At 44.9% G+C, this 12,191-nt stretch overlaps 1 protein-coding gene across 3 annotated transcripts; it reads left to right on the top strand.

Moving 5' to 3' along the window:
• Window positions 1-3,783: 3,783 nt before the first annotated feature.
• LOC125509012 (FT-interacting protein 7) lies at window positions 3,784-7,818 on the top strand. Of its 3 annotated transcripts, none has more exons than XM_087526069.1 (2): window positions 3,784-4,046; window positions 5,240-7,818. In XM_087526069.1, exon 2 carries the CDS (start codon window positions 5,271-5,273, stop codon window positions 7,584-7,586), a length of 2,316 nt encoding a protein of 771 aa, XP_087382195.1. In that variant the 5' UTR covers window positions 3,784-4,046; window positions 5,240-5,270; the 3' UTR covers window positions 7,587-7,818. The 3 variants fall into 3 exon arrangements, with proteins under 3 accessions (XP_087382195.1, XP_048529808.1, XP_048529809.1); XM_048673851.2 differs by having other exon boundaries at window positions 3,784-3,985; XM_048673852.2 differs by having other exon boundaries at window positions 3,784-3,980.
• The last annotated feature ends 4,373 nt before the right edge of the window (window positions 7,819-12,191 follow it).

The raw sequence follows: 12,191 nt of genomic DNA on the forward strand, positions 1-12,191 counted from the left end.
CTGATGGGCTATGAAGATAAAAGCAGAAGGTCATCCCTCGTGTCCGGTTGAGCTCCCATATATGTAGAAAGGCAAGTTAGATGTCCGGATGTAATGATTCCTTCCTCCTCAAGTCATCTTTGTACAGATACTAGGCCCGCTCCGACATGTATATAAGCCGGAGGGTTTTAGTCCATAGAGGCTGAGAGAACAATCATAGGTTAGACTTCTAGGGTTTAGCCAATATGATCTCGAGGTAGATCAACTCTTGTAATCCCCATAACGTCAAGATCAATCTAGCAGGAAGTAGGGTATTACCTCCATCAAGAGGGCCCGAACCTGGGTAAACATCGTGTCCTTGTCTCCCCCTGCTACAACCAATCCTCAGATATGTAGCTTGCCCCCCCCCCCTACCCGAGATCTGCCGGTTTTGACACCGACATAGATGACCACAGATGATGTTCTTGCTGATTGAGTCCAGTTGTGCGAACCTCTTGACATCAGCAGCGGTAACACCTTCACCGACTTTGGGAATGTCAGTCTTGACGACATACCAGAGGTCGTTGTCGATGGCTTCAAGATGCATGCGCATCTTATTCTTCTAGTAGGGGTAATCAGTGCCATCGAAGACTAGGCAAGCAACGAAGACTTTGATTATCCCTGTAGTCGACATAGCTAAAACTCTAGGTGTTTAAACCGAATCACACAGAACAAGGGAGCACCTTTCTCTGATACCAATCGGAAGTGCTAGTTATCGACTAGAGGGGGGGTTGAATAGGCAATTTTTATGGAAGTCTTCAAGACAGGCAATGTCTTTGAAAACAGACAATGAAATACAACATACACAATATGCAGCGGCAGATACACTACACTAGCCAAGCCATAGTCTAAGAAATAGTACCGAGTAAGCACGAAGACAAATAGCAGCTAGGTAGAGTGGATCAGAATAGGAAGACAGTATACCCTGCAAAAAAGAATAGGAAGACAGTATGAAGCCAATTATGCAATCAAAGAGAATGTCTTCACACAGTGAAGTCAAACTGGGCAACCAAGCAATGACTTCACAAAGCTAAATAGTAAGTAAGGGTGAAGTGATAGAACCCGTTGCTTGACGAAGACAATGACTTGGTAGACCAATTCCAGTTGTTGTGACAACTGTACGTCTGGTTAGGGAGGCTAAGGTTGAACTCAGAAGACTGCATCTTCACCCTATTCCCCTTGAGTTAAGGACACTTAGTCCTCGCCCAATCACTATGGTAAATCTTTAAGGTAGACTTCCAAACCTTCACAGACTTTGTTCATCGACGATCCACAATGGCTCTTGGATCCTCAGAACGTGACGCCTAACCGACTAGAAGATACACAATCTTCAAGTGTAATAAGTCTTCATATCACGCGGACAGAAAGACTTCAGTGATACCTAACAATCTTTGGCTCTAGGTGTTTTGGGCTTTGTCCTCGCAAGATTTCTCTCTCAAAGGATTCGGAGGTGGGTTGCTCTCAAACGACAAAAGTCGTGCACTAACTCTGAGCAGCCACCAATTTATGGTGTAGGGGGTGAGCTATTTATAGCCAGGAGGCAGCCCGACATGATATGTCTGAAATGACCCTGGGTTATTAAGGAACCGACATGTGTGTCCAATGGTCAGATTTCAAACACACACGGCAGCTTGACTTGGGCTACAAGCAAAGCTGAATCATCCAACTCTGGATAAGATTTACTCTCATTGTCTTCACTCAAAGGCATAGGATTTGGGTTGAGCATCACATCACTTTTCTGACTTTGTTCACTTGGACCCCACTTAACAGTTCGGTGGTTCCTATGACTCAAGAAAGAAGAAAATGAAACTACGAAAGAAACTATGTCTTCGCACTCCATTGTCTTCAAGTGAATGTCTTCACACGTCATTATCTTCGACGTGAATGTCTTCATGAACCACCATTGTCTCCAATGTCTTCATATATTTTTAGGGGTCATCTCTGGTAGGTAAACCGAATCAATGAGGGACTTCTACCTGTGTTATCTTACAATTCTCAGAAACACATTAGTCCCTCAACCACGTTTGTCGTCAATACTCCAAAACCAACTAGGGGTGGCACTAGATGCACTTACACCTCCTGGTTTATATAGGCACCAGGGGTATCTAGAGTTACACATGGTCGGTTGCCATCTAAGGATTTACATGCCGAATCTAGTCAAATGTGCTTGAAGTACATGCCAAGTCTTCGGTCGGCACACTTTGAAGGCCTCCGGAGCCTTCCTTCCTTAATGGGCTGGTAGTCCGGCTGGGCTAGGACCCCCTAGCCCAGGACACCGTCACCAACCAATCGCCCAATCTTATGATGTCCATATCATGGCTGTGGGCTGGCACTTCCATCACTATGACCGACTGAGTTTGAATTGATGAGGTACCAATCGCAAATTTCAACAAAAGTATATCCCCATGCACCATTCCACTAACATATACAATTGAAAGCTTACTGCTAGGTACCGTTTTGGCGTCCATATAGAAACTATGGGCTGGCACATCCGTCACTAATGACCGAGTTTGAACAATGAGGCACCAACCGCAAATTTCAACAAAAGCATATCCCCATGCATCGTTCTACCGACACACATCTAAAAGAATACACGATTAATGGCAAAATATTTGCAAAGAATTATGTACAATTAAAAGCACAATGCAAGATACCAAAACGGCGTCCATATTGCAACTATGGGCTGGCACATCCGTCACTAATGACCAAGTTTGAACAATGAGGCACCAACCGCAAGTTTCAACAAAAGCATATCCCCATGCACCGTTCTACTGGCACACATCTAAAAGAATACACGATTAATGGCAAAATATTTGTAAAGAATTGTGTACAATTAAAAGCGCACTGCCAGCTGCCGCCTCGCGTCCATATCACAACCGTGGGCTGGCACATCGGTCACTAATGATCGAATTTCAAGAACGAGGCTCCAACCGCAAGTTTCAACAATAGCATATCTCCATGCACCGTTCTACTGGCACACATATAAAATAATACACGATTAATGACAAAATATCTGCAAAGGGATGTACACAATTAAAAGTGCACCACCAGCTGCCGTCCTGGCGTCCATAATACGCTATGGGCTGGCACATCCGTCACCTTCGACTTTACAACTATGCACTGGCTCATCCGTTACTACTACCATTACGGCTCTGGGCTGGCATCAGTTATCACTGACCGAGTCCAAACAAGACACCAACCGCAAATTCGAGTAAACATAAAGCTATTGGCACATATCTAAAAAAGACACCATTGATGATAGGACATTTAAACGAGGGCTCTTTTGATAAATTCCACCGTAAAACTTAAGAATTTTGCATGAAAACATATAAAAATTTGTGGTTATTTGAAAAGTTGGCAGGTCTCTTCCATACATTGCAGCAAACATGGAAGAGCTTCACTCACCGTTTCACCCCGGCGTTTCTAGGGTATTCTACAAGCACGTAGCGGGTAAACCCACCCAAGTCGCCTGGTCAAGGTAAAAAAGTGCACGTGACACGGCCGCGAAGTGCTGGGTTCTTTGCTTTGCAGCAGGCCCACCTGCAGAATTCAGTCGAACCAGAGGGTGCCAGACGCAAATGGGACCAGACCACCAACGTTCTCCCGAGCCTGCACGAACCGGGGTGGGACCCACCAGAGAACCCGCCCGCCCACTGGCCAGTTCCACCTCCGGCCCCACCCGGCAGCCTCACCCGCTGGCTCTGCCCAACGTCCCGTGCCGCCCGCCTGCGAAGTGAAAAAAGAAGCCGGCGAGAAAAGAGGGCCTTTTTCCCTTCCTTTCCATGCCCCCCTCCGTCCCTCCCTCTCGCCACTTCTCACCTCTTCCGTTTCTCGCCTCCCCTGACTCCGCCCCGCCCGCCCCCGGCATTCCTGCTCCTCGCGTCGCGTGCTCCTCGGCGAGCACGCGGCCGTGGCGCGGGGGTGCCAGAGGCTTCTCCGACCGTCTCGTCCGCCGTCTGCTGGTGAGGTCCGTGTGCCCGGCCGGCCCGTGCGCCTCCTTTCCCGCCGTCTCGGTGGTTCTTGACCTTGTAATCCATCTGTTTACTGCCTGCACTCCGGTCCTCCTCATCGGCGATCCTCCGCGTGGGGTGGGAGGATCGTGCCTTTTCGAATCGCCCCCGTACGGAGGGATGGGGTTTTAGAGGATTCTCGTGGGGGTTTTGGGGTCCTTTTTTAATAGTTTATTTAGGGTACACTTTTTTCTCCCGTGGGGATGGCGATGTGTGTTCGTGTAGGGGTTAAGGGAGCCGTGCAGTCATTTTCTAGGGTTTCATCGGTTGATTGGTCGGTGTGTTCTTGCTTGCGTGATTTTAGGGGTTTCGAAACTTCAAAGTTTCGATTTTTCCGAATTTTATGTACGGCCCCTGTTTTTATTTTATTTTTTTGAGATGGTGCTTACGTCCCTGGGTTGCTAGGAAACGATGAACGCTGTAGCCTTTTTTGTTGTTGTGTTTTTCCTTTACCATAAACACCAAAGGCACGAGATTTGAGGCGAGGAACAGATTTAGCAGCAGTTACTCTGTTATCATCGGGATCTGATGATCTTTTACACGTCTCAGGGCAGGGGTGATTTTGTTATTGCAGTCAATAATAAGTGAGTCTTGTTTTTATTATTAGTGGGCTACTCCGGTGACGAGTGAATGACTGATCATTGTCTTAGGTCAGTGACAATACCAATGCCTAGAGTACCCCCTTATTATAGGAAAACGTTTCGGGTTGGGATCCTCTGCTCTGCAGTAGGAAAACCTGAAGGAATTGGTCAAAAGGGACACCATGTTTGCTGCTCATCTCTCCTTGACAAGGATGCACATGGCTGCAATTGGTCGCCATACTTTCCTTGTTTTGCAATGTCGGTAGCATTACCTGTTACACACTGCCATATTACCTGTTACACGTAGATGCAGATAGATACACAAATCTGGATAGAATACCAAAGCAGGATACAAGTTCTGGTTTTTCCTAAGATAGCAGGGCACACCATTTGGCACATTGAATGGGTCATGCCTTTGCTAGGCCTCCTTGTGCTCTCTCCATCCATCAACCTGTCACAACCACCACCTTTTATTGTAAAAAGAAAAAGTATCAGTAGATGTTATTTGATTATGCACATGACATGCATTTTATCATTAGAAAATCATACACTGCTGTTTGTTATGATTGTGTTACTTTTATCATACGTGAAGCTCTTCTTGATAATACATTGTCATGTATTTTGTTGCAGGCACAAGTCTGACCTTCTGTGAACCGGCAAGATGCAGCCACCGCAGCCGCGGCCTGAGGACTACTTGTTGAAAGAGACAACACCCTGCCTTGGGGGTTTTATGGCAGCAGGGGACAAGCGCACAAGTACATACGACCTTGTGGAGCAGATGCCATATCTCTACGTGCGCGCTGTCAAGGCCAAAGACCTCCGTGCCAAGGATGGGTCTGGGAGCTGTGACCCATCGGTAGAGATCAAGCTTGGGAATTACAGGTGCACCACCCGTCAGTTTGAGAAGAATACTAACCCGGAGTGGAACCAAGTCTTTGCCTTTCCCAAGGAATGCATCCAGTCCTCCTATATTGAGATCACTGTCAAAGACAAGGATGATATCATTGGGCGAGTCATCTTTGACCTCAATGAAGTTCCAAAGAGAGTCCCACCTGACAGTCCTTTAGCACCAGAGTGGTACCGTCTTGAGGGTCGGAAGGAGGGAAGGGTCGGAGAGCTAATGTTGGCTGTCTGGATGGGTTCACAGGCAGATGAAGCTTTCCCAGAAGCTTGGCATGCTGATGCTGCGACAGTGCCTAGCGATGGTCTAGCAAGCATAAGGTCTAAGGTGTATTTAACTCCTAAGCTTTGGTATCTCAGGGTAAATGTTATTGAGGCACAAGACCTGGTACCAAGTGACAAGTGCCGCTATCCAGAAGTTTATGTGAAAGCTACACTTGGGAATCAGTCCTTGAGGACAAGGATATCTGCAAGCAAGAGTGTTAACCCCATGTGGAATGAGGATCTGATGTTTGTGGCAGCTGAACCATTTGAGGAGCACTTGATTCTTAGCGTTGAGGATCGGATTGCGCCAAACAAGGACGAGGTATTAGGGAAAGCATGTGTTCCACTGCAGAATGTAGACAGGAGGCCCGACCACAGGCCAGTGCACAGCCGGTGGTGTAATCTTGAGAAGCATATAGCGGGAGATGGGGAACAGAAGAAAAAAGATGTCAAGTTCTCTAGTCGTATTCACCTCAGGATTTCTTTGGATGGTGGGTATCATGTTCTGGATGAGTCAGCACATTACAGTAGCGATCTGAGGGCCACCGAGAAACAGCTGTGGAAGCCTAGCATTGGGGTTCTTGAGCTAGGAATCCTAAATGCTCAAGGATTACTGGCAATGAAGACTAAGGATGGGAATGGCACCACAGATTCTTACTGTGTTGCGAAGTACGGGCACAAGTGGGTCAGAACAAGGACCATCATCGACAGTTTCAGCCCAAAATGGAATGAACAATACACCTGGGACGTGTATGATCCTTGTACGGTGATAACAGTTGGTGTGTTCGATAACTGCCACTTGCAAGGGGAGAAGTCCAAAGGAAACAAGGACAGCAGAATTGGCAAGGTACGGATCCGCCTGTCCACTCTCGAGTCTGGCAGAGTCTATACGCACTCGTACCCTCTTATCATTTTGCTTCCTACGGGTGTGAAGAAGATGGGTGAAGTGCAGCTTGCTGTGCGCTTCACATGCTACTCGCTGGTGAACATGATGCAGCTGTACTCTCAACCGCTGCTGCCGAAGATGCACTATGTTTACCCTCTGTCTGTCACGCAGCTTGATGTTCTGAGGCTCCAGGCTACTCACATGGTCTCGACGAAATTGAGCCGTGCCGAGCCACCTCTCAGGAAAGAAGTTGTTGAGTACATGTTGGATGTGGATTCTCACATGTGGAGCATGAGGAAGAGCAAGGCAAACTTCTTCAGGATTATGAAAGTGTTGACCCCCCTTGTTGGAGCTGCTCAATGGTTTGATAAGATTTGTGAATGGAAGAACCCGCTGACCACTGTGTTGATTCATCTCCTGTTCATCATTTTGGTTACGTTTCCAGAGCTGATCCTTCCGACCGTTTCCCTGTATATGTTCTTGATTGGGGTCTGGTTCTACCGGTGGAGGCCAAGGCAGCCACCTCACATGGACACTCGTCTTTCACATGCCGAGACCTCCAACCCTGATGAGTTTGATGAGGAGTTTGATACTTTCCCTACATCCCGTGCACATGATGTCGTTCGGATGAGGTATGATCGACTCAGGAGCATTGCAGGCAGGGTGCAGACAGTTGTTGGTGACTTGGCAACACAAGGTGAGAGGCTGCAGTCCCTGCTCAACTGGCGGGATCCAAGGGCCACTGCTATCTTTGTGACCTTCTGCTTGATCGCTGCTGTGGTTCTGTACCTGGTTCCGTTTCGCATGGTTGTGCTCATTGCTGGGTTGCATGTGCTGAGGCATCCCAGGTTCCGCCGCCACGGGCTTCCATCTGCTCCCCTCAACTTCTTCAGGAGGCTACCGGCAAAAACGGACAGCTTGCTGTGAGACCGTCCCGTGCCAGGTAACATCAGAGTGTTTTCCAGCATTGGCGACGGCATTGCATGGATGGAACCTGAAATGCGCAGACAATTTTTCTTCAAGAATTGTTATCTTTCGTTGTATGTTAATTTAGACTTGAGACTTTGATTTGTTCTGGAGTTGGCACCAGGTTGACCTGTTTGCCTGTGTTGTTTCGACATGGATTTTCTCCTGCTGTCATATCGAATTTCAGTTGTTATGTGTTCGTGTTATCTTGTTACCTGCATCTGTGCCCTGATTGCCTGGCCCTGAATGTCGAGTTTAGTAGTATTTGACTTGATTCTCCTAAAATATGTTGCATATCTGTGGTATGATTTGCATCCAAAAATGGAATCAGTGGTGAGATTCGTCTTAGCATGTGAAGCATTGAGTTGTAGAACTTGCTTTTTCAGATAAAAAGGCCCCAAGACTTTGTTGAGGTCTAGATTCTAACCATTGACAAAACTGCTCTCACGATTGAGTTATAGTGCCTGTACTTGTATTTCAATAAACTAGCGTCAAGATCAGAATTATGTGTGGAAGCAACACATATATGTAGTGAGTAGTTGACATCGACACCTAGGGTAAATCTTAGAAGAATGTGTGCTGCCATTTGACTTTTAGCTTTATTTTCTTGATTGATGTTCTGCAGCAATTCATCATGTGATTTTATACACGGGTCCAGAACATGCTTGCCTTTGTAGAAACAAAATTTTCAGGGGTAAGTTTGCACATGGATTGGTGCCTACGTGCAATAATTGTTTCAAGATTTTTCAATAATAAAATTTTCTGATTTTGCTAACTTACATAAAACATCAGCGCAACTAAAGCGACGTAAAAAAAAAGTTATGTTGGGGTTTTCCACTGCGAAACCTACACGTAGTTGGAGCTTGCGCGATCACACGCCCCCCACCCCCCTTCTTTTGCGCCGCCTTTGCCTAAAGCTAAAACGTGTTCAGACTGAAGCAAAGTGTTGGAGCCATAAGGCCTGCACTCACTCGGTCTATCTGCCTTACTGGACGCCCTTGAAGAGCATAGGCCTTTGTTTACCCATTGTCAACTTAAAAAACATCATGCTCGCGAGTGGTGGCGCCAAAACTTTAATCCTATGTAGTCAATTTTAAGGTTGTGTGGTCAGATATATAAATTTATATTATTGATTTATATTTTTCCAAAAAGACTACCCAGCTTCTATGTGGCTTCACCATTGTTACTGGTGTCAACGGCAAAAATCTCCCTCAGCCGTGTTGTCAACTTAAAAGCCTCCTACTCACGACAACGTGCAAAAATCAAGCATTATGTCCTTGGCGATGAACACTCCCTCTACTTCCACTTATGTGCCTCTGTTCATCTTGGGAAGAACCAAATCCAAATGGGTCTTTTACTTCATCCCACTAAGTGAAAGCTGCCATGCTTCATGGTTTTTTCCACCAACTCTAGGGAACCCCTGATTGGTGCTCCTTCAGCTTTGACCTCTCTGAACTTCTCGCCAACAACTCACTCGATAGTTCCCAAGCCGCCAGCCTTATCCGCCCTTTCACCCTACGCAAGCTTCGCCAAACTGTTTTCTCCATGAACAACATCTCCAGCTCCAGGCCTGACGTTTTCGGTCCCACTTTCTTCCAATATATTGGGACCTTCTCAAATATGACCTTTTAGCTTGCCTTCTGAAAGCACAAGTGCTCCCTGGGTGATTTTGGTAATTAATGTCAACATATCTCTTATTGGACTAATGTTTTCATCTAGTATATCTCAGATAAGTTCAACAGTGGAGTGGCTTGGACAAGAGGACGTGGAACCCCTTCAAGATGCTAAGGACAAAAATTGGCTCAAGCTCAAGATTCTTCATTTCTATTTTAGTGATCTAGGATCACATTGAGTCCATAAGAAAAGCCAATACTATTAAAAGGGGATGATGTGTTGCTTAATGACTTGCTTGCTCAAAATGCTTAGTGATATGCTCCAAAAGCCCTCAACTACTTTCTCATATCCACATATGTCCCAAACCAAAAGTCAAACTCGGCCCTACCAAAACTATCTATCTGGCACCACCGAGTTCATTTGACATAGCCACTGCCAGAAACCCTAATCAATTCGATCTCACCGATGGGATCTCGGTCTCACTGAGATGGGCTTGCAAACTCTGTGTTACCTATTGCAATAATTTTGGTCTCACCGAGATATGCAATCGGTTCTACCGAGTTTGCTTGACCAACTCTCTGTTTTGCTTATTACCAAAATCGGTCCCACCGAGTTTGTGTAATCGGTCAAACCGAGTTGAGGTTTTACCCTAACCCTAGCACATCGGTCCCACCGAGTTGATCATATCGATCCCACCGAAAACCCGAACGTTCACATTTTGAACTAAATCGGTCTGACTGAGTTTTATGATTCGGTCCCACTAAGTTCGGTAAATTGTGTGTAACGGCTAGATTTTGTGTGGAGGCTATATATACCCCTCCACCCATCCTCCATTAGTGGAGAGAGCCATCAGAATGTGCCTACACTTCCAACATACATTTTCTAAGAAAGAACCACCTACTCATGTGTTGAGACCAAGATATTCCATTCCAACCACAAGAATCTTGATCTCTAGCCTTCCCCAAGTTGCTTTCCACTCAAATCATCTTTCCACCATATCCAAATCTGTGAGAGAGAGTTGAGTGTTGGGGAGACTATCATTTGAAGCACAAGAGCAAGGAGTTCATCATCAACACACAATCTATTACCTTTTGGAGAGTGGTGTCTCCTAGATTGGTTAGGTGTCACTTGAGAGCCTCCGACAAGATTGTGGAGTTGAACCAAGGAGTTTGTACGGGCAATGAGATCACCTACTTCGTGAAGATCTACCCTAGTGAGGCAAGTCCTTCGTGGGCGATGGCCATGGTGGGATAGACAAGGTTGCTTATTCGTGGACCCTTCGTGGGTGGAGCCCTCCGTGGACTCGCGCAACAGTTACCCTTCGTGGGTTGGAGTCTCCATCAACATGGATGTACGATAGCACCACCTATCGGAACCACGCCAAAATCTCCGTGTCTCCAATTGCGTTTGCATACTCCAATCCCATCCCTTTACTTTTTATCAATTAAAGGTGGAGTTTTAGCAACGTGACTATATCCAAGGCAATGATAGAAAAGTATTTAGTGATTTGCCTTGGATATAGTCATGTTTATTTACTTTTCTATCAATTACCCAACAGTAATTTTTTTACCCACCGTATGCTATTTTCATGTTTATTTACTTTTTTATTTTGTGTTTTAATTATCTATCTATTAGTACAAGATTTGATCCTTGTAATTAACCGCCGAGGGATTGACAACCCCTTGTTCTCATTGGGTGCAAGTATTTCTTATTTTGTGTGTAGGTACTACTAACGAGGTGTTGCGTGGTTCTCCTACTAGATTGATAACTTTGGTTCTTAACTGAGGGAAATAATTATCTCTATTGTACTGCATCATCCTCTCCTCTTGGAGGAAACCCCAACGCAACTCACAAGTAGCAGTCCTTTGCATTTTGAGGGGTCCACAATCACATGTCCTTGCCATGCCTACATTGACTTTCCTGAAACGATCTTTAAATAGGCATTACTTCAATAACATATATGTTCTTATTAATTACCAAAACCACATACGAATTAGTTGTACTTTCACTCGGATTTTATATATGGTATGGCGGTGCTTTTTCCATTTGTATATCGAGTTGGGTTGCTGTCAAAGACGATGCTTGTTCTGAGAGAAGAGTGGAGTTGTTTGATGCATAGTGGTGGAGTTCTTACATGTTTCGGTCTTAGTGTGTGATGGCCGTGTGAGCCCCTTGGGAGCTTCTATTCCACACCAAAATCGTGGAGTTGATGTTACAACGCTCAGATGGACTGGTCCATGAAGCTCTCGCCTGCTCAGCTCGGCTCCCTGCTTCGCTCGCTCTCTTAGCTTTATTTTCACTCATTCCGCTCCTAGCTCAGAAAACCCGACTATGGGTTTTTATTTATAAAAATGTTCTAAATAAAAAGATGTTCAGTAATAAAGAAAATGATTTTCTTGAATTAAAAAGTACCTTGAATTTTGGAAAAATATGTTTCCAAATTTAAAAAATATTCATGGGGTCTAAATAATGTTTGTGAAATTGAAAAAAGGTTAAATTTTCAAATGTTGATAGAATTTAAAAAATTTCATTAACTTAAAAAAATATTTGTGGATTTTTAAAAATTTCATGAATTTTATAAAATGTTCATTTTTTAATAAATGTGATTTTTTAAAATAAAACAAAAACTAAAGGACAAACATTAAAAGAATAAGAAAGGCATAAAAATAAAATAAAAATATATTAAAACCAATAAAGAAAAACAAAATAAAATAGAAAAACAAGCAATACCTTCTAGAACCTTCTCTTGGAAACTGGTCGACGCATTGGGACTATAGGTGTGTTATTCTTAAATAGGGACACACACCCTTATAGGCGAGACCCTGATGACCCACAAGCATAGGGGGTAAATTGTAGTCCTTTTGGTAAGTAAGAGTGTCGAACCCAACAAGGAGCAAAAGGAAATGACAAATGGTTTTCAGCAAGGCAATTTCTGCAAGCAATGAAATTGTC

The sequence above is a fragment of the Triticum urartu genome, chromosome 5A, assembly GCF_056163025.1.
Source record: "Triticum urartu cultivar PI428250 chromosome 5A, HENAU_Tu73, whole genome shotgun sequence".
Taxonomy (NCBI): domain Eukaryota; kingdom Viridiplantae; phylum Streptophyta; class Magnoliopsida; order Poales; family Poaceae; genus Triticum; species Triticum urartu.